Source organism: Halichoeres trimaculatus, unplaced genomic scaffold, assembly GCF_033239565.1.
Source record: "Halichoeres trimaculatus isolate MK-OKI-2021-1 unplaced genomic scaffold, fHalTri1.1 fHalTri1_scaffold_2, whole genome shotgun sequence".
NCBI classification, from domain to species: domain Eukaryota; kingdom Metazoa; phylum Chordata; class Actinopteri; order Labriformes; family Labridae; genus Halichoeres; species Halichoeres trimaculatus.
This window is the reverse complement of record NW_027437180.1, coordinates 38,485,728-38,508,663: the sequence shown is the minus strand read 5'-3', so window position 1 is coordinate 38,508,663 and position 22,936 is coordinate 38,485,728. Positions and strand designations below refer to the sequence as shown.

General features: G+C 44.6%; 2 protein-coding genes across 2 annotated transcripts; one reads left to right on the top strand and one right to left on the bottom strand.

Annotated features, from left to right (window-relative positions):
- Window positions 1-729: 729 nt before the first annotated feature.
- aplf (aprataxin and PNKP like factor) lies at window positions 730-8,107 on the top strand. The gene is made up of 11 exons (XM_074696233.1): window positions 730-884; window positions 1,045-1,196; window positions 1,477-1,548; window positions 3,545-3,708; window positions 4,392-4,581; window positions 4,667-4,787; window positions 4,864-5,027; window positions 5,109-5,365; window positions 5,468-5,584; window positions 7,172-7,218; window positions 7,397-8,107. The coding sequence occupies exons 2-11, from the start codon at window positions 1,104-1,106 to the stop codon at window positions 7,618-7,620; spliced, it is 1,449 nt and encodes a 482-aa protein (XP_074552334.1). The 5' UTR covers window positions 730-884; window positions 1,045-1,103; the 3' UTR covers window positions 7,621-8,107.
- Window positions 8,108-11,300: 3,193 nt separating this feature from the next.
- Window positions 11,301-15,455, bottom strand: prokr1a (prokineticin receptor 1a). The gene is made up of 2 exons (XM_074696367.1): window positions 15,028-15,455; window positions 11,301-11,997 (listed from the first exon to the last, which is right to left on the bottom strand). The coding sequence occupies exons 1-2, from the start codon at window positions 15,453-15,455 to the stop codon at window positions 11,301-11,303; spliced, it is 1,125 nt and encodes a 374-aa protein (XP_074552468.1).
- Between the last annotated feature and the right edge of the window lie 7,481 nt (window positions 15,456-22,936).

The following is a 22,936-nucleotide window of genomic DNA, read 5'->3' as shown; positions in this document are numbered from 1 at the left end:
ATTATTCTTTTTTATATTTTCATTTAAATAAAATATATTTATTTTGTTATCCTCTCCTCTTTTTTTAAATTTAATTGATTAATTTATTTTTTATTTTTTTGCATGATGATCCTCTGTTACCAAGACCTTATTTGTTTTGCTTGGCTTTAATCTAAACTTTATTGTAAATCAATAAAATAAAAACTCACAAGTTCACTTCTTCACGTTTACAAAATTAACTTCAATAAAGTAAAATTGATCGATTCATAATTACCCAACGTGAATCACTTGTTTGTAAACTTTTTAAAACTCAACTTTAATTTCACAACATTTCTAGTTAAATAACGTAACTCTAAATAAGATAATGATAGTATATTTATTTAATATGTGTGTATGTTATATTTTTGCACACTGAATCTCTAGCGGTTTTTAACCTTAAGGGCTCCGTAGGAAAAAAAATCAAACCGGAAATATTCCAAACTATTTCAAATTGTGTGCTGCCTGTATATTCCAGTCAGTAAAGCAGGCTGTAAGGAAATTGTAAGTAATTTAGTCTATTTATTTGAATTCTGATGAAATAGACTCATGACACACACGAGGAGTCCGAGTTCAGGAGGGGATTTCTAATTATTCTACAAAAAACTAAAATGCTGCTAAAGGCAAGAGAAAAAATCTAATAACACTGAATTTAATAAATGTTTAAATATCAGAATAACCTTCGTTGGGGGTAGAATCCCTCACTGCGCATGCTCCCTTCACATTCCGGAAGTTTTGAACTCTGCAGTGGGCAGTCCACTCGCGTGAATACTTTCAGTCTCGGGAGCTTGTCCTGAACATGTCCTGTGGCTTTAACTTCCAGCGCTGAGTGATCTGTGGATTATACTCCGGCTGACACACCTGACCAGGTGAGCGGAGGGTGAACTTTACTCCCTGTTTGAACTGGATCAAGCAAAGTTGGAGAAGCTGCTTTAATCCGGACTCAGTTTTTGTTTCAGATAAAAACATGTAAACACCTTTAGCTTCATACCAACGTGTCGTGTTGTGTTGTCGTGTTTTCACCTCCAGCTCCTCCAGCCGAACCAGCCGAACCAGCCGAACTCGGTCCAGTCCCGCCCGCTGAGCTGATGTCCGGCTTCGACCTCGTCCCGGTGGACGGCGGGGACCCCATCCACCTCCCACCGGGGCAGACGGTGCTGGGCAGGGGTCCCTTCCTGGGGGTGGGTCTGTTGGTGGTTTCTCTGTAGTTTTATTATCCCATGATTCATTCAGCGTGTGACAGGAGCCAAGTATTTCTACTGACACTTGGTCATGCAGTTCTCATTTTACACCACTGGAGGGCGCTGTCAGTTTATTTATGATGTTTAGGCAAAACACTTTGATGTTTCAAGGTAATGATGTGTGTTAATTAACCCCGCCCCCAGGATACAATAAGTAAATAAATATAAGTAAACAATAAACCACAGCACAGTAAGTCTTTTATTCACCGTGTGCTCTCAGGTCAGTGATAAGAGAGTTTCCAGAAACCACGGGCTGCTGGAGAACCTGGACGGACAGCTGCGTCTCAAACCGGTACGTCCCACCTCCCCTGAACCTGCCCCAGAGGCCCCTATGAGGGGCTTCTTATGGGGATCAATCAGCAGTATGATCACAGACCTGAGCGACCTCTTCCTGCTGTCGATATCAGTCCTGAGGGCAGGACGGCAGAGACATTAATCACACTGAGCCGGGCTCGTTATACTCACCGTGTCATTAACCAGAGGAGAAAATCTGATACCACATCGACAGGTCTTAAAAATTAAACTGTAAGGAGTGATCAAATATTCATCTGTGTGTGAATGAGAGGGTGAAAGAGACACCCTGCGCTTGTCCTGGGGATCTGAGGTCATGACAGTCCTTCTGCTCTACATCCTAAGACAAAAAAAATCAAATCACAGTCAGGATTTTATTTTTCTGTTAGGATTGTGATGAAGATTTATGAGATGAGTGAGATCAAAACAAAAGAGAGAGATCAAAGTAGATAAAAGAGAGAAGAGAGTTAGAATAAGATGAAAACAGGGAAATGAGATCAAAGTAAAGAAAAGGTCAAATTCTGAGACCATGAACTCATGGGCAAACTCATTTTCTGAGGTAATAAATGAAATGAGTCATTTGATCAGTTTCCTATTTAAGTCATTTTTAATCCAATGTCTTTTATGCCGCGGCCACACCAAACGCGAACTCGCAAATTCGCCGAGTCTCGCCGCTGGACTATTTTGACAAGCTGAGGGGCGAATGCACGTTAGCGGGGAGACGGTGCGGGCACTGCGCATGCGGAGTAGAGAGCCCGCTCATTTAAAGTGCATCTGAAAAACAATGAGCTGTGGTTTCAAAAGCAGGACAGGAGAGTGTGTGAAAGCTTTGGAGATCACAATCAAGGCCTGCTGCCTCTCCCTGGTGATCCACCTCCACTGGCCCTGCCCCGCTCCTCCCTCCTCTCTATCAGGCTCAAAACTCCACTGAGGGAAACACAGTTGGACTCAGTGATGACCCGTGCAGGCAGATCCAGCTGGAAACAAATGTTTACAGAACTTACCTTCAAAACCTGTCTCCTCAGAGACTTTCACCCAAGCCTGCTCCTTTTTTTCTGGTCTCTGTAGAGTACACACGTCGTATCCTATAACTCTGGATGATGACACACCGCACAGATTATTTTCTCCTCCATCTTCCAGTGGGGTTGGAGTTGGAGCAGGTGGCGGTTCCCCCCCTTTCATCAAACCAATGACTTCGTGGGGGAATGTCATCGCTGATTGGCTGCCACGGCACAGCCTTCATGCGTCAGTTCAATGTTTTCAACTCGAGCGAATTTGCGTCTACTGCCCAAAAACGTGAACGCTCCATACGCCCCAAACGCACCGTCCAAGGCGAATCTGCGTCTAAACCCATCTTTGCATTGACTTTGTATGTAATCTCGCCGCAAAATCGCGTTTGGTGTGGTTGTCCCATTAGCCACCCTTAGCCCCCTGCTGGCTGTTTGGAAGAATGCAGGTTTTACCCACTCATCCTGTACAGGAGGGAGTGGTAGCTTTCACATTTGATTTTATACTGTACCACTGCCTGGTACCTGGAACTCGGTATTGGTACTCAACGGTACCAATTACTGCTACTTTTTGTGTTTATGTGGTGATAAACATTAAACTGACTGATAATAACATCTCAAAGTTTTTCAGTGTAACAAATTTATAAACTTGCAATGCTGTGTTCATGTCCAGCACGGAAAATCACCTACTCTTCCACTCCCTCACAATCACAAGAGTGCATTCAGGTGCCTGAACATGGTACCTTTTGATTCTACATGAGTCAGTACTCAGTACTACAGACAGCATTCAGTGGGTACCTGTAAAAGTACCTGATGTAGAGTCAGAGGATTTTCCAGCTTGTTGTCAGAAAACTAAACCCTCAGAGTCAGAGAGTGAACAGGAACGGGTGAAAAGGATAATCTGGAGGTTAATTCCTGATAAAGAAGCACGGACAAATCCTCAGAGCACCACGGTCACATTTCATCGTTTCCTCTGGTTTTGACCTTTAGACCCACCTGAACCCGTGTTTCATCCAGTCGTCTCTGACCGATGACCCTCAGCCTCTGACCAAAGGTTCCTGGTACCCGCTCCATCATGGAGACCTGTTCTCCCTGCTGCCTGGGCAGTTCATCTACAAGGTGGTGGACGTGGGCGAAGAAGACCGCACTCCCAGGTAAGAGCACTCCTTCCACCCTCATGCCGCTGCCACTCGGCGCCCACGGGGTCTGATGAGTCAGTGAATCATCTTTATGCACAGAGGCTCAGCTCTGATCCTCAAAGGGCAGATTATTCAGCGCTGCTTCAAGTGGTCTCCCCTGACACAAAGACCTCATGAAGGAGGATGTTCAGGCTTTTCCTGTTTCATCCTGGAGTTAGCGCCCTGTCCGTGCTCTGATGGAGATCTCTGTTTGAAGTCCAGATCAAACGCACACAGAGGAGGACACGCGGGCTGGAGCTCACGCTGAATTATAGATCAGGATCCAGATCCAACCAAAGCAGCAGAGACTCCGCTCAGCAGAGCCTGCTGGGAAAAAGGAACCTGAAGGATTAAAGCTCCTGTAGGGAGTTTTTATTTCCTCATTGGACGGGCTGGGATTAAATCTGCTCCCTCTTCTGAAGCAAAGCAGAGCGTTAGAGACGTGACAGATTAGGTGTCAGAAGTGGGATCACAGCATGAAGACTCATATACATAAAATAACATCGTGTCCTGGGCCCCAGCAGCTGGCCTGAGATCCTGGACCCTGTGGTCCAAACAAAGGATCTTTCAGTTTGTTGGTTTTGGCGCCCCCTGTGGACAAAGTGCGCAGTGTGTAACCTCTCGCATTCTGATTGGTTGTTAAATATCACGTCTTCTAGGAACAGCCAGATGTTTGCAGAGGAAGACCTCCCTGTGTCCCCCAGGCCTGATGTTGAACCTCCTCCTTCTCCTCCTCCTCCCCTGATTGGACGGGACCAGGAGCAGCAGCCTCCCCCACAGGAGGAGCCTGAACCAGCAGCACGGTCAAACCCGGAGGAAGCTGAGAGTCCAGGATCCAGCTCAAACCAGGTCTACAGACTCATGATGCCATTACCTGAGCAGGTTTTTAGCTTCCAGCAGCAGCGGAGAAACCGTTTGTTTCTGATCAATGCAGGTAGACCTGGCCCCGCCCACACAGGTGAGGAAAGCCCACGGTGGAGCTGCTCCACCTGTACAAAGGAGGAGAGTGTTACCTGCATGGATGATGTCATCGTCTCCGTCCTCCAGCTCTAAAGGTATAAGGGAACTTCCTCTTCCTTCAACCATCCACTTCCTGTCACGGCCCCTGAGCGTTTCCTCCTCCTGTTTCAGTTCAGTTGCCTGTAAAGAAACGTAAAGCACCCAGCTCCAAACCAGCAGCAGCCACACCGAGCACACCTGCCCTGACCTCCTCACCTGGGGAGGCGGAGCTTAGCGTGGAGGAGCAGCCAAAGAAGAGGAGGAAGAAAAGCGATGAAGAGGAAAAAGTTCAAACAGTTGAGTATCGTGGTTGGCGTGTTCAGGGAACTCTGGGACTGAGAAATCGTCTTTAAAGCTTTTTTCTCGTTGACTCTTAGGTGGTTCCTGTGCGCCAGCCGAGGGCTGAACCCAAAAGGTCAGAGGTCAGTGACGAGTCTGACGGCTTCACCATGGAGGTGGACGAGGAGGGCGGAGGAGGACAGACGTCCACGGCTGACAGAGACACCAGGAGCAGCTCGGTCTCTCAGCCCGAGGAGGACAGGAAGCTGAAGAACGGAGGACGGACCAACGGCAGCTCTGCTCCCTCCAAACCTCGCCTCAGGACGCCGTGTCCGTACGGGAAGGACTGCTACAGGTCCTTCACGCCACCTCCTCCTGCTGAGCTCCTACTTTGTTTCTCCTCCTTCATCCTCAGGATCAATCAGTCACTCACACACGTCTTTGCTTTGCTCCTCAGGAAGAACCCGCTCCACTTCCAGGAGTGCAGTCACCCCGGAGACACAGACTACGAGGAGGAAGAAGAGGAGGACGAGGAAGAGCTACCCGAGTGTCCTTACGGCACCGACTGCTACAGGTCAGACTTCACACAATGACTACGTTAAAGATGGATGACACAGCAGCTCCCAAAGGTGAAGCCAAAACACTCCCTACTGTCTGGCTGCAGAATGTCCCAACAGACAGGTTCACACTGTAAAATGAAATCCAGGTCAGAAAAGTCTTCCTCACTAACCGTTTCTGTGGCAACGCTTCGTTTTCATCACTCTGATTCATGCCCAAGTGTGCATTTTAGATAAAGTTTGAATCAGATACTTCATGCTTCAAACAAGGTGTCAGATTGGACAGAGGACAAGACTGGACTTCCTGAGAAGATTTTAAACATCAAAGGCAGAATTCAGAGATCAAAGGTAGAATTCAAAGATCAAAGGGAAGATTCAAAGATCAAAGGTTGAATCATAAGATTAAAGAAATGGATTCAAAGATCAAAGGTAGAATCAAAAGATTAAAGAAAAGGATACAAAGATCAAAGGGAGAATTCAATGATCAAAGGTAGAAACTAAAGATCAGAGGTAAAATTCAAAGATCAAAGGTAGAATTCAAAGATTAAAGAAAAGGATATAAAGATCAAAGGAAGAATCAAAAGATCAAAGGTAGAATTCAAAGATTAAAGGTGGAATGTAGATTAAAGGAAGGATTAAATGATCAAAGGTAGAATCAAAAGATCAAAGGAAGGATTAAATGATCAAAGGTAGATTTTAAAGATCAAAGTAAGAATTCAAAGATCAAAGGTAGAATTCAAAGATCAAAGGTAGAATTCAAAGATCAAAGGTAGAATCTAAATATCAAAGGTAGGGTTTGAAGATCAGAGGCAGATTTCAAAGATCAAAGGTAGAATCTAAAGATCAAAGGCAGAATTTAAAGATCAAAGGGAGGATTAAAAGATCAAAGGTAGAATTCAAAAATCAGAGGAAGAATTCAAAGATCAAAGGTAGGATTTAAAGATCAGAGGGAGACAGGTTGTTATTTCCCTTCCTGTGCTGTCAGGAGCCCAAAGCGCGCAGACTGTGGACTATCCACAGGAAGTGATTAATGGAGTTCATAAAGAATTGGATCAATCCTCAGGATCAATACTGACACAGGAAACAAATGAGTCCAACTGTCGAAGTGTGTTTACAAGGTTATCTGTTCATCTCAAGGACCGTGTCCCTGATTACCCCTCTGCTCCCAGGAGGACGACACCTTCACATCCCCATAGAGCGTATCCCCCCCCGTGGTGAACATTGAGATTAACCCTGAGACTGAGACCGTCTGTAAACTGGTCCAAAACTGAACCAGATCTGCACCAGATCAGGCCGAAATGATCTTGAGTGGCATGTTGGAGGTGTGGGCCTCAAACACCAAGGTCTGCTCACAACTTAACTTGACGGGCTGACCAATCAGAGTGAAGGGGCTTTAGAGTCTTAAAGAGACAGCAGCTCAAACAAAGTGTTGCAGTCAGAGGCTGAGATAAGTTTTTCTCAAACACCAGAGAGAGAAAAACAGTCATGTAAAGATCCTACAGGGGGCACCAGAGAGACAGGATGGAGACCAGAAAAGAGAAGATACCCCCTCTTTAATATCAGCTGTTCTCATGTTTGTGATGTTTGTTTTCTCCCACCAACAGGAAGAATCCTCTTCACAGGAAGGAATACAAACACACCAAGAAGCCAGGTAGGGACTGGAACTACCAACCGCACACACACACACACACACACACACACACACACACACACACACACACACACACACACATACACACACACACACACGCACACACACACCTTGCTTGTAGCTGTGATGTCACGCTGCCTCATCAACGAGTCATTCTCACGTGGTTATTCTGTCACAGCCTCCACGACACAAACCCGGCCCAAGAAGCCCGCCACGCGTGATGAAGATGAAGACGAAGATGAATATGAAGACAGCTTCATCGACGACGACAGCCTGGAGGAAGAGGAGGAGGAGGGAGGTGATGACTCGGACTACGTGCCACCGGCCTCAGACGACAGCGAGAAGGAGGACATCAGGGCGCTGCAGAGGGAGGCTCAGGACTTCCTGAAGAAGAGGAGCTAGACTCAGATCCTGAGGAGTCCTGAGACTGTCCTCGTCGTTTCTGCGCTTCCCGGGAACACAAACCTGTCGAGGGCCTCTGACAAACGCCCGCCAAAGACTCTGAAGTCGGAGCCAAGCGGCGTCCTCGCACTTTTTTCTTAACAAGCGTAATTTAAGCGTGTCAGTCCTCGTTGTGGTCTGGTTCTCTGACAGGATGTTTAAACCTTCCTGCAGGAGCCGAGGAGCCCTGAAAGGCAGAGGAGCGTCCTGATCCTCAGGTTTTTACCTGACCCCCTGACCCCCCTGACCTTTTTTTTAGTCTGGTCTTAAAGAAGCTGCTCCTGGATAGTTTCCTCTCAGCGACGCAGAGACTGATCACAGCAGAGACCTGAAGCTCTAGACGCTCAGAGCGGTGAAGAAAAGTTCCCGTTTACAGAAACGTCCCAATGAGCAGAGTTTGTTCTTAGATTATTTTTGTTAATCTCCTCTTTTCTATGTGATGTAGAGACGGTGTAAATCTAACGTTTTAGACTTTTACAGGTTTTTTTGGGTTGCTGAATAAACCTGATAAAAACTCTTTCACTTCTGTCTTCTTGTGTTTTAAAAAAACAAAAACCAAACAGATCAAACTTTGATATGTTTCCTGTCAGGACAGTTTTTAATCCAGAGCCAGGCTGAGACCGTTTTCCCAAACACACTGTGGAGAGCATAAAACTGCAGGTCAGGTGGATTTGGTGGATTTAGTGTCACAGGATCAGGACCTGTGAGGAACCAGCTCTGACAGCAGCTGGAGGAGCTGTGTGTGTGTGTGTGTGTGTGTGTGTGTGTGTGTGTGTGTGTGTGTGTGTGTGTGCGCCTGTGTGAGGTGCATCGTGACTCCGACAGGTGACACTTTGTATTCAGAGAGGCCCCTCATGAATTTCATCAGCTCACAGAAGCAAACAGCTCCAAACGCTCAGAAACACACGCGTGCAGACCCCACGCTCACCGCTTCACCTCCTTTTTAGACGTTTAACTCCTCGTTTCACCCGAAGAGGTGGAGACAAACCCCTAAATCTTAGTTTTCCTGTTGAATGTTTATTTTCATGCTGGGTTCAGACGAGAGCTCACTTTGAGTTCCTGTGAGGAGTTTCTGAGTGATCCAGAAAAGTTTCTCTTCTAGATATCTGTCTGATCCTGATCCACACTTTAAAATCAGATCATCAGCTCCAACATAGGTTATTCCTGGATGCTGCTTCTTGGCTTCATGATCGGGTGGAGCAAAACCACACTGGTTTATAAGTCTCTATGACAACACCACAACAGCTGATGAAGTTTATCAGAGAGAAGAGAGATCTGTGTTTTTCTCTGTTGTAAATTATTTCTGTGATTAATTTTGTAGTGATGGTAGACACTGGAGCCAAACTGTCAGACAGAAAAAAGGACAGAAGAGCAGAAGAAAGAGAAACAGGAGAGAGATAGAGCACCAGCTAAAGGCTAACACATGAGCTAAAGACTAAAACACAAGCTTAAGGATTAAACACAGACTAAAGACAATAACATAAGCTAATGGCTAAAACACTAACGTAAGGCTTAAATCCAGGCTAAAAGTGAAAACACTAGCTTAATGCTAAAAAACATGGCTACAGGCTGATTCACCAGCTTAAGGCAACTCAGGCTAAAGGCTGAAGCATGAGCCACATGCTAAAACATGAGCTAAGGACTAAAATGGCGCTAAAGGCTAAAGCTTGGTTAAAGAATAAAACATGAGCTAAAGGCTCAAAAACTAGCTTGAGGCTCAAACACAGCCTGAAGGCCTAAAGTCATGCTAAAGGCTAAAACACTAGCTGAAGGCTAAAACACAAGCTTAATCACAGCCTATAGGCTAAAACATGAGCTAATGACTAAAATAAAGCTAAAAGCTTAAACACAGGCTGCAGGCCAAAATACGGGCTAAAGGCTAAAATCCAGGCTGAAGGCCAAAAGACTAGCTTAAGGCTCAAACACAGCCTTGTGGCCCAAAGTCAGGCTAAAGGCTAAACACAAGCTTAAACACAGCCTAAAGGCTAAAACTCTAGCTGAAGGCTAAAATACAGGCTAAAGCCTATAACATAAGCTAATAGCTAAAACACAGGCTAAAGGCTAAAAGACTAGCTTAGGACTAAAACACTAGCTTAAGGCATAAACACAGGCTAAAGGTTGAAAAGACTAGCTTAATGCTAAAAAAAAGGCTACAGGCTGATTCACCAGCTTAAGGCAACTCAGGCTAAAGGCTGAAGCATGAGCCACATGCTAAAACATGAGCTAAAGACTAAAATAATGCTAAAGACTAAAACACAGTTAAAGAAAAAAACATGAGCTAAAGGCTCAAAAACTAGCTTAAGGCTCAAACACAGCCTTAAGGCCTAAAGTCAGGCTAAAGGCTAAAACACTAGCTTAAGGCTAAAACCTTGGCAAAAGGCTAAAACACAAGTTTAAACAGAGCCTAAAGGCTACAACATGAGCTGAAGGCGAATACACTAGCTTAACCCTAAAACACAGGCTAAAGACTATAATATAAGCTAATGGCTAATACACTAGCTTAAGGCTAAAATCCAGGCTAAAGGCAGAAACATGAGCTAAAGATTAAAACAGGAAGTGAAGTTTTTGATTTTTGTTTTTATTAAAGGAGTCTGGTTTCTCTCAGAAAACAAAACAAAAACACGTTTGCTTTAAAATACCTTCAACAACCTGAGCCTGTGAGGGACAAACACAGGACATGTTGTCCGAAAGTTTCCTCTTGGGTCATAACAAGGAGCCAAAACACGCTACAGTTCCCTCCTCGTTGGTCAAACCCACTGAGCCGCTCCCTTTGCTGGTTGAAGTATGACAAACTGTCCTCCTGGGAGAAAACACCCTGAGCTGTGGGGGCCTTTTTTTCTTTGTGCCCCTGCCCTTCAAAAGTGTGTACACACCACTGACCAGCATATTTAGAAACAGCCTTTAACACAAACAAACTGTCAGAGAGTCAAGGGGGAACCAGCAACTCCTTTGGCTTTGATTTCAAAACATCAGATAGAAAACAGAAGATTAAAGCTGGATTACAGATTATAAAACTGAGATTGAACATTTAACTGAGAATGGAAACCCTAAATTCACAATATTTCAAAATAAAGTCTGAAACGTCAACAAGGAGAAGATAAAAACGAAGAAAAGCAGAATTCTGAGCCACACTCTGAATTTCATCAAAGCGTTGAGTCAAAGTGAAACCACCAGCGCACAGAGTCAGGAACGAGCCGTGTGTCCTTAACGAGCCGTGTGTCCTTAACGAGCCGTGTTTCTGTGTTTGGAGCAGAGACAAAGGAACGCTTTGTTCCTCTAATGGACGCAGAGGATTCTCCACCACACACCTGGGCTCACACATCTGAGGCTTCTGATTGGATGAATGTGACGCTACAGCGCTCTGAGTCATTACATCCACTGTGGATCACATCGAACTGAATTAAACAGCTGCTGCAGTGTAAAGACACACACACACACTCCTCACACACCTGGGTGTAAGAATCAGCTCATGACGGGTTTCGGCCTCCTCTGAAGTCCTCGTTAGCAGAAAGGTTCGTTTTTATAATGTTCCACGTTTCAACGCACGAGTTCGACACTTTGAGATATAAAAACTCCACCACCTCCACCTAGGGCCTCCCTCCATCTGTCTGGACCTTTGAGCTTCAGTTGATCCACCTCCTCTACCTGAGCCGGGTGTCGTCCACGCACTCCGTCACGCGCAGCGATGAGGTCCGTGCCTCACCGTTCTCCACCGACCTGGTGGCGACAAACGTGGCCAGCTTGAGCGGGAACTTGCCGGCCTTCCTCAGGCGCTTGTTGTGGCGGACGCTCATGAAGCAGAGGGTGTTGATGACCCCGTTGCTCATGGCGATGCACTCGATGATGTAGAACGCCACCAGCGAGTTCCTGTCCCTAGAGATGAGGGTAGGGTAGAAGTCCCGCAGCAGGGCGAAGCCGTAGTACGGCGCCCAGCACAGGATGTAGGCCACTAGCACCAGAATCAGCACCACCACCGTCCTCCGCCTCCTCTGAAGCTTCTGGCGGATCTGGTCTGTCTGGAAACCCGGGACGTCCTTGAACCAGAGCTCCCTGGAGATGCGGGCGTAGCACACCGCCATGACGGTCACCGGGCCGACGAACTCCAGGCCGAAGATGAGGAGGAAGTAGGAGCGGTAGTAGACCTGCTGGTCCACGGGCCAGATCTGAGCGCAGAAGGTCTTTAAAGTCCCCCCTTCAGCGTGGGGGTAGGGGGTCTCTGAGGCCATATAGGCGGAGGGGATGGAGATGAAGACGGGGACGATCCAGACGGTCAGGATGACGCAGTACGCCGTCTGGTTCTTCATCCGAGGTCTCAGGGGGTGGAGGATGGCCATGTACCTGCAGACAGGAAGAGGAACTCATCAGTACTCAGACTCAGCCTGTGACGGTCTCTGGGTCCAGGACAGTCTGGGACAGAACCATGGGTCAGACTGCTGACTGAAGACGGTCTAGGAGAACCCCAGACCCCACCAGGAGGGTCAGACTTTATTCTCTTAGCATAACAAAATTAATCTCATCATATTTTAAATCTTAAACTTTCATCTCATTGGGATTTGAAATGACAAATTAATCTGGCACCATTCTGACTTTAATCCACCTGTGTCAGGACTTTCACCTTTTACCTTTGGGATTCTGATATCCTAACATTTTGACCTTTTCCTGTGGCGTAAGCAGTTTGATTACTCAGCATTACGACTTTCTTTTAACTCCCAGACTCTAAAAGGATTACGTTCTTATTCTTCTTGTTTGACTGTATTCTTTCATTTGCTAAAATTTTGGACTTTTTTCAAAAATTAAACATGTTTTTCTTTCTTTCTTTCTTTCTTTCTTTCTTTCTTTCTTTCTTTCTTTCTTTCTTTCTTTCTTTCTTTCTTTCTGATAGTGTCAGTTTTGTGAAACCTTTCCTGGTACAGCAGGCCTTGAGATACAGGGGAAGAGTACTTGTTGGAGGATGGATGTTGGATGAAGGAGGATGGATGTTGAAAGATAGATGTAGGAGGTTGGATGTAGATGGATGTCTGATGTTGAATGTAAAAGGGGGGATGTCTGATGTTGGATGTCTGATGTTGGATGTCTGATGTTGGATGTCTGATGTTGGATGTCTGATGTTGGATGTTGGATGTCTGATGTTGGATGTCTGATGTTGGATGTTCGATGTTTGATGTCTGATGTTGGATGTTGGATGTCTGATGTCTGATGTTGGATGTAGGATGTCTGATGTTGGATGTCTGATGTTGGATGTCTGATGTCTGATGTTGGATGTCTGATGTTTGATGTCTGATGGTGGATGTTGGATGTCCGATGTCTGATGTTGGATGTCTGATGTTTGATGTCTGATGGTGGATGTTGGATGTCTGATGTCTGATGTTGAATGTTGGATGTTGGATGTCTGATGGTGTATGTAGGAGGTTGAATGTTGGATGTTGGTTTAATGGCAGTGTAGTTTTAGGACAGAGCGTCAAACAGTTGTTGTGTCTCTTGTTGTTTTAGTGTTTTGTGTGATGTCACATGTAGGAGGTTGGATGTTGAATGGTGGATGTCTGATGTCTGACGTAGAATGTTGGATTAATCACAGCATAGTTTTAGGACAGAGCATCAAACAGCTGCTGTGTCTCTTGTTGTATTTAGTGTTTTGTGGGACGTCACGTCAGCAGCAGACACAGACTCTGACCTTGACCCTACTGAAGGACCGGACCAGACTCCAACACGTCTGATCACAGAGACCATCAATCCTGGCTCTGCTGGAGCTCTTCTTCCTGTCAGCAGAGGTCAGCCATGATCTATGCAGTGTGGCGGGCTGCTGGTCCCGCAGAGAGACGCTCTGCTCGTGATGGATTTGGGTCAGAGCCCAGGAGCTGCTGTTATAGCTGCTGGAAGTAAACAATCCCCCTCAGAGTCCTGAACCCTGTCCTGGACCTGGTCCTGGAGCTGTCTGATGAGCTCCCTGCACAGCACCACCTGCTCGTCTGACATCACAGCAGACAGGTGGCGCTCTGGTCTCGTAACAAAACAACTTTTTATCGTGTAGAATTAAAACTTTTTTTGATGCTTTTTAGAAAACTCTTTCTGTGTTTGTTTGTTTTTGTTGTTGTTTTTCCAGGTGTGTTTTTCTGCCCTGAGGTGGTGTTGTGTTTGGGGTCGTAGCTGCTGTCACAGCTTCATGTATTCTGGAGGATTAATAAAGGTTCAAAGAAAAGAGCCAAGGCTCAGATTCTGTCTCTGGGTACATGTCAGCGTGTCCTCGTGTCCGTCACTGACACGTCAGCCTCGACCTTCTCCTTGTTTGGATTCAGAGCAGCTTCAGACGCTTTATCAGATCTATGAGGCTGAGACGTCAGGGTTACATCTGTGAAAACCATCCACTGATCGATCCATTGTGTTTCTGACATTTATCTGACCTTTTTTTAGTTTCATTTTGTTTTCAGTTCTGACTAATGTGATTACTTTCATTTTATTACCGTCTCTGATAACTGAAAATGTTCCTGTTTCACTGCCTGTTCCTCTGAGAGCGCTACAGGCTGAACTCCTGTGTCTATGCGACGAGCTGGACTTTTCACTCAGGAGTCAGAAACATTCAGACTGTCTGACTGTTTGGAACCAGACTGCGGATTATTCTGGATTAAAGGAGGTCGCTATCAAAGGCATTCTTTCTCGCCTCATGTCAGACTTTAGGAATAAATAAGGTAAACATGTTAGACCAAATAAAGGCTGAGTTCAAGCATTAGCGAAAAGTTCCAGAATGTTCTCAAAACAGCTTTGATTTTAAAGGAAGAGTATTCCAGAATGTTCTCAGAGCGGCTTTGGATTTTAAAGGGAGAGTACTCCAGAATGTTCTCAGAGCAGCTTTGAATTCACAAGGGAGGGGATTCCGGAATGTTCTCAGAGCAGCTTTGAATTTACAAGGGAGAGGGTTCCGGAATGTTCTCAGAGCAGCTTTGAATTTACAAGGGAGAGTTTTCCAGAATGTTCTCAGAGTGTCTTTGAATTTATGAGGGGAAGTATTCCTGAATGTTCTCAGAGTGTCTTTGAGGAAAAAGGAGAGGATTCCGGGATGTTCTCAGAGCAGCTTTGAATTTATAAGGGAGAGGATTCCAGAATGTTCTCAGAGCAGCTTTGAATTTACAAGGGAGAGGATTCCGGAATGTTCTCAGAGCAGCTTTGAATTTATAAGGGGAAGTATTCCGGGATGTTCTCAGAGTGTCTTTGAGGAAAAGGGGGAGTATTCCGGAATGTTGTGGAATGAGTTTTGTTTTATTGTTTGTTTTAAACAGGTTGAAGTTGCTAAGTCTTCAGACGCCTTGCTAACTTCCTTTGACCCCCGCCTGTGATTGAGGGTGAAAATCCTGCCTTGGTTTCCTCTGGACCTACCTGTCCACGGCGATGGCCAGCAGAGCGTTGGTGGACACGTAGAGCGACACGGTCCTCAGGTAGTTGGTGGAGGCGCAGAGCAGCAGGCCGTGGTCCCAGGACAGCTGCTTCACCACGTAGTAGTCCAGCAGGAAGGGGCAGCACACCGCCGCCACCAGCACGTCCGACACTGCCAGGTTGGCGATCAGCAGGTTGGTCAGGTTGCGGAGCTGCTTGTAGCGGGCCAGGCTGGCGATGAACAGACAGTTTCCCACGCCGCACACCAACATGATGCACACCAGGACAATGGCGATGATGATGGTGGCCACGAAGAAGGCCGGGCCCTGGGTGGTGTCTGGGATCTCGTCCAGAGGGACTCCATAGTCCAGACCATCGGTGGACAGGAAGTAGTCTGTCAGTGCTGAGCTGCGGTTTGACGAGCCCGACATTTTTATGTCAAGACATGATCGGAACGGATTGTCTGTGGAGGGGGGGCAAAAACAAGTCAACCAAAATCAAAACACTAGAGGCGCTATCACACTTTATATATGTTTTCAATTGCATGAATTCTGTCCCTTTTGGCACACCATAGCTAGCTGCTGCAGTGTCTTCCTGCTTCCTGCTGAGCCAAGACAGAAATTAACGTCAACACTTTTAGAAGTTTGGAGACGGCTCAGTGTAAAAGTCTAATGTTTTCTGAACTTTGTGTACAAGTTAGCTACGAGCTAAGCATGCAGGCGCAGCCAATCAGTCAGACAAAAAGGATCATGGAAACTGGTTCAGAGAGATGTAAACTCCATGTTGGTGTGAGCAGAGTCTGGTCCCGCTGAGGAGGACCCACAAAGAGCTCCTGAATGAACTCTGTGTTGACACAGTTTGATCAGGAACCGTGTGGAGGTCGACCATAAATCCTCAGGCTGAACTTCAAAATGAGCCGAAGAATCCTCACACGGGTTCAAACTCTGACACACGTCCCCGTTAGACGCATCCATCCACGCAGGGCTGAGTTTTATCACAGCGACCCCGGGCCAGCATCAGGCCTCTCACACAAACACACAGCGCCTGGATTTACTGCTGAACACACACGCAGCTCTTTGGCTGGTCGCTGTAACATCACACATGTTTAGATCTGAGCGTTTCAGAGTTTGGCGTTCGTCGTTTGGCCGATGCTGTCTCCAGGCGACCGCTCATGAAGGCCGCCTGTTAGATTTGCTCACAGCTTGGGGAATGTCTCGTCTGGGCTCTGACGCCTCAACACACTCTGCTTCACTTTTTAACGTCTGTTTCTGCTTCTGTGGGTCGACACTGACTTATTCTCTGAGCAGGTTGTAAATAAACTCACCTCACGGTTTAAAGAAGACTCAGACAGAAACCTCACTGAACTGTTTGAACCAACCCGCGGTTCATGGACAGACCAGGAGCTCAGATTATCAGGAAATTAAGCAGACGATTTTATCTTTTTGTTATAAATAAACTTCAGTGACTGTTTCTGGTCTTGCTTTAAAGGCTCAGTTCACAGACTTCCCGTGTGGCCTGGTTTTTGTGCACACTGAACCCCCCTGCGCCTCAGGGCTGGAGTCTAACTCTTACAGTCAGGGAACAAACTAAAGGGCTGTTTCGTCCAGTTTTTCATGCAACACATTCCTGCAACAAGAGAAATTTATGAGACTCTTTAAATGACGGTTTAAATCTCTCAAAGTGTTTTCGCACATTCAGACTCCAGATTCAGACAAAGCCTGCTCTGACTGTGCTCTCTGGGAGTTTAACCCCAAACATCAAATTCTTCCTCCTGTTGTCTAGATATCCTGCCAACAGGTTTTTTTTTTTTGTTTCTCAAAAAGTCTCAAAAATCATGGCATCAGATCTGGTACAGATTGTAAACATGTCTCTTCTCTCAGGCGTTTTCCCACAAGCCCTGAAAACTGCTGTGATCAAGCCAAAGATCAATTTAGTGAAAAACAACTACAGGCCCATATCCAATTTACCATTTTTAAGTAAAATTATGGAGAGAGCAGTTTTTCAGCAATTATATAACTTTATGACACTGAACGACTGTTTTGATGTCTTCCAATCAAGTTTCCGGCCTCATCACAGCACTGAGACTGCTCTGGTTAAGGTGTTTCATTTTTGTGGAGTCCCCCAAGGATCCATCCTGGGGCCTCTTCTGTTTAACATTTATATGCTCCCATTGGCTCAGATTATAAAAAACAACAAAGTCAGTTACCATAACTATGCTGACGACACACAGTTATATATTTCAGTGTCACCAGGTGATCATGGCAGCATACAGGCTCTGGGTAAATGTATTGAACAGATCAATGATTGGTTGATTGACTTCCTCTAGCTAAACAAAGATAAAACTGAGGTTGTTGTTTTTGGAGCCAAATCAGAGAGAGTCAAAGTCAGTGAGCAGCTCCAGATGTTACAGTTAAAAACCACTGACCATGCCAGAAACCTGGGCGTGATCATGGTCTCAGATCTGAATTTTAACAAACACATTAAGACAGTTACAAAGTCAGCCTACTATCACTTAAAGAATGTGTCCAGGATTAAAGGACTGATGAGTCAGCAGGACTTGGAAAAACTGGTCCATGCTTTTATCTTCAGTAGGCTTGATTACTGTAACAGCGTCTTTACAGGTCTCCCTAAAAAATCAGTCAGACAGCTGCAGCTGGTTCAGAACGCTGCTGCTCGAGTCCTCACAAAGACCAAGAAAGTGGTCACATGAGTCCAGTTCTGAGGTCTTTACACTGGCTTCCTGTTTGTCAGAGGATAGAGTTTAAAACACTCCTGTTGGTTTACAAAGCTCTGAATGGACTAGGGCCAGAATACATCAATGATCTTTTGATCCCGTATGAACCATCAAGACCACTTAGGTCTTCTGGATCAGGTCTGCTTTCAGTCCCCAGAGTCAGAACCAAACATGGAGAGGCAGCATTCAGCTTCTATGCTACAAATATCTGGAACAAGCTGCCAGAAAATATCAGGTCTGCTGAAACTCTGAGCTCATTTAAATCCAGGTTGAAGACCCACCTTTTTACAGCTGCCTTTTATTAGAGCATTTTAACAATTCATTTTAATATCTTTAATAATTTTATCTTAAAATCTGTTTTAAAATCTATTTTTTAAATTGTTTTATTGTATCTTTTTAAATTAATCTCCTTTTTAATTGAATTCTAATTGTTTTCTTTAATTTGTTCTGCAAGTAAAGCACTTTGAATTGCCATGCTGCTGTATAAATAAACTTTTCTTGCCTTAAAATCTGATCTGAGTTTCACAGAACACACCAACATGATAAAAAGTTTCCTTAAAAACCTGTTAAAAAGATTTTAAATAATGAATTCTGCCCCCTTTAGGATTATCATGGCACTACAGGCAGCTGGAGCCATATTTTGCCTGCACACACTTTTTTTTTAGATGAGTCTAAACCAGGGGTGGGCAAGCTTTTTGATTCGTGGGCCACAATGGGTTCTAACATTTGATAAAGAGGCCGGAGCAGGAGCAGATGGATGGAGCGCTTTGGAAACTATCAGGGTATCATTCGTTCATTCCATATCTGTTTTAGAATCCAAAATCAGAAAACGGATAACGACTTATTATTCAATTTTTCGTTTTCAAATAAAAAATCAGAAATCAAATAACGGTCTATCTTCGCTGTTTTGATTTTGTTTTGAAATTAAAATTAGAATATGAGAGAACGGAATTATAATGAGATTTTTAATCCATGTATGGTTCATTCTTTCGTTATTCTGTTTCAAAACAAAATAAAAAAGGAAAAAAAAAGAAAAAAATGACTTTTTTTTCTGTTTTAAAACCAAGATGGAAAAACGGAATTACAGAAAAACACGTTTTTTCTGTCCTGGTTTTAAAATTGAAAAAACAAAAAATAATAAAAGATTGTGTCAAAATTGTTTGTGTGATATTTTGATATTAAATGTGAACGTCTCTATATAAAATTAGACAAATAACTCACATTGAAGGTTTATACAGACATGTTCCCGAGCTTATTTTTTTTTATATAAGTAACAGATCGCTGACGATCCACTCCATCTTATCCGCGCGCATATGCCCACTTCCATGTGTTTCAATGAGTTTTGTTTTGTCCACTTTCCTTTTCTTAGGTCCGTTCATCTTTACAGAAGGGCCGATGGGTCAGAGGGTAAAGTGCAAACGTGGAGTAATAGGCCTACGCTTCACCTCAACAAAGCCAATGTCTCTACAGTGCTCCATCTAGTGGGAAAACATCAGAATTGCAGGGAAAATAAAACATTAACAAGGTTTATTCATTTAATTTTTTCAAGTTCGGCGGGCCGGATTAAAACGTTTAACGGGCCGCATGTGGCCCCCGGGCCGTAGTTTGCCCATGCCTGGTCTAAACTGTTTCTAGTTTTTAAAATTTGTGTTTTCTGCTTTGAAAAATGCATATCTACACAAACTTTACAGGAAAAGTTGCCAAAAAACAGTCAAATTTATCAAATGTGACTCAGAAAATATACCATAAGCACAATAATAATGTAGTATGTTTTTAAAGAGGGGTTACTAAGCATCTCAGTCCCCAACAGTAGTTGTTTTCTGGCTGTTTTGATGGATCAGGCTTTAAAATGTTAAATGTGAAAGGAAATACACACACACATGTACAAAAACACGTTAAAGCAAGAGACAGGTGCAGGATGACAGACAGCAGGTGTTAAGATCACAACAACAACCACAGAGTCAGAGACAATCAGGACGTTTGAAGCCAAAATCTACATGAAATTAAGGAATCATAAGATGAGGTCATTACAGGTCATTAAAGGTAACTAAAGGTCATTAAAGGTGAGCTAACCGTCAGGAGCATCAGCAGGTAAAGAGGTGAAATGAACGAGGGAAATCCAGGATCTACAGACCTGAAGCTGCTCCTCCACACGCTCTGCTCCTCTGACAGACTGCTGAGAACCAGAGGCGCGTTCAGGATTTACAGGACACACACACACACACACACACACACACACACACACACATACACACACACACACACACACACACACACACACACACACACACACACACTCAGAGATGAATGATGATCACCCTGCTCTCCTCAGTAACAGATGTGTTTCTAATGGTCGAAGCAGTTACCTCTCCTCATGACCTGATTGTTACAAACTGTGCTGCTAAAGCGCCCCCTTTGGACACAAAGTGAGGCCACACTTGAGCTGTTTTATTTACTTTATTTTAGTTTTTTTTATCTGTTGCTTTATTTTTATACACACTTTAATCTGATAAAATCCACAAATTTATAGAATAACATCCATAAATAACTTCATCACCTCAGATTGTTGTCCCGTTTCAAACAATAGCTCTACGTAGCTACCAATCAATACATTACCTCGTCGCTTTGCATCTTGGGAAAAGTTGTCTTGTCCAAAGAAAAGGAGAAATAAAAAGAAAGAATATCACGCCCGGTCAATTCCCTGAGTGTCCACTAGAGTCTGTGTCCAACAGTGAGTCCGTCCCCATAGAGCTCCATGTTAAAACTAACTGCAGTTCCCTGAGTGTCCACCAGAGTCAGTCTTCAGTGGTGGCTGTCTAAGTTATAAAACAGGAAGAGAAGTCACAGTTGATCCTCTGGGTGCGTCTCAAAGCTCAGATGGGTGCATCCGAATAGTCCTTTTTTTGATAAGGAACCTTCCTAACTGAAGAAATGACCTGGAAGCATTTAAGCGTCGGCCATGATAAATGCTGGTCGAATTCTCCAAAAGTTAAGGAAAGGAGGGTCGTTGCTTCCTTTAATATCTCCTTTAGCTTAGGAATCACCGGACCATCCTTTTCAAAAGGAAAGGAGAAGGAAACGGCCCATAATGCCTTGCGGCACGTGACGTATAGATACGGCTACTGACGAAAGTTTACGGAAACTTACGATGGAGAAGGGACGGAAATTATGTGAGAGACTGTTGCTTTTCTAACATTTCCCATCATGTGTCTGCCTGAATGTGTTTATTGTGTTCACGATGTATGAATGTCAAAAAGATTTATAACCCGAAATGTTTGGTTGCAACTCCGAACTGAAACAATGAGTCACTAGTGATAGAAGTAATAACGTTTATTAAAATCAGTAAAAGAAGGAGAAATGAGGACTTTTACAATACTCCAAATATAATGAATTCAAACAATGTTTGTAATGATATATGTGAATGAAACAGGGGGTGTAGTGTTTCTGACAGTCTGCTGTATTACCCACAGTCCTCTTGTGTTATCAGGCTTCAGACTGTCAACATTTATAGATGCTCTCACCAACCTCACAGCTGTGAGCAGGAAACACACACTGTATGACCACAGACAAAACACCGTCACAGGTAAACCCTCTGATCATGGATTGTTCATGTTAACCGGTGAAGACACGAAACGACTCTGTGAGATAAGGCAGAGGACAAATGCGCTTCTTGTAGTTCATTTTTCAAACATTGTAGTTCGTCGTGGCTTACCTACGTCACAAGTAATTGTTGTCACATAAATATGACATCAGAGTGAAAGTGCAGTCGAATTCCTCTTTGGCCGCAGTTCTCCTTTCCTCTCATCTTTTCCCCTCCTTCCCTTGACCCTGTGACATTTTTTATCGGGGTTAAGGTAAAGTGGATAGGAAAGGACTTAGGAAGGACTATTCGGATCCACCCAAAGTTCCATCCTTCCTTCCTTCCTCCACATGCGTCGTTCACTTGCGTCTTAGTCCCTCCCACCAGAGATGATGGAGAGATGAGGAAATGAAGAGAGGAGAGAGGATGGAGGAGATTGGTTTTTAGAGCAATGGGTCATCCTCTCCTTCAGAGCGTCACATGAAGCGACGTGTTTCAGTGATGACGGCATCAGCTGATCACCTCTGGATCATCTGTCAGTCAGCTCTAACAGCTGTTTGTGCGTCTGGGCATGTGCGCTGTAATAACTCTGATCAAACAGAAACAGTAACAGAGCTTTGTCTGTTCCTTTAACCGGTTAAACACACGTTACCATGAAGAAAACCTGCTCTCTGTTTATTCTGTGTGCTGTTTAGAAGCTCACGGATTACTTTTCCGGTAAAATGCGAAGTTATGAGATTATTTATGAATTATTTATCCTTTATCTAGAGCCCATCTAATAGTGAACTCTGAAGCTCTTTAATATAACCCAGTTTATTGTGTCTCAGGAAGATATTATTGATCAGTCAGTTTTCTGTATTAATCCTCTGTTATATTGATTTAATGATGGTTGTGTTCAGTGTTTTGTGCTTTAAACTCACAGCAAACACTTTATTACCAGATTTATGATCAGTTTCTGAACGATCCTCTGTGCCTGTCCTCAGCTCGTCTTTTCTCTCATTAAACTCCGTTGTGTTTGTGAAGTTTCATGTGAAGTCTGAGCTGCTGCAGCGTCCAATCAGAGAGTGATATTCCATATGGGGGCGTGTCTGTCAGTAAAAAGACTTCCTCAAAGCCTCGTGTCTCCTCGATCATAGCTCCTTCAATCAGTCTCCTCCATCCTCTCTCCTCTCTCCTCTGAGCGCAATTATCGCTTTGGGACAGTCTTCAAAATGGCGACTGGGAAAGTACTTCCGATGTCGTGGAGGAGAGAGGACGGAGGAAGCACAAAGTTAACGCATTGAGACGCACCCTGAGTAACTGTTCACAGTGAAACTGAGACTCACAGGAAGCAGATGAGCCGACTGTTGATGCTTCCAATCAGACCTTGACGTCCGGGCTCTTCTCTCGTCTGATTGGACCGTACATGACGCAGACGTATCAACTGGAGCTCTGACCCTCAGGACACGTGTCCCCGCTCGTCCCGCCGATGGTTTGCAGGTTTGAAGGTCTCCCTCAGATGAAACAGAGGTCGACCTTGAGGCCGGCATCCGCTGTGTGCGAGCAAACAGAAGCGGTGGGGGTGTTGGTGTTGAACAGCAGGAGCAGCTCTGATCTGA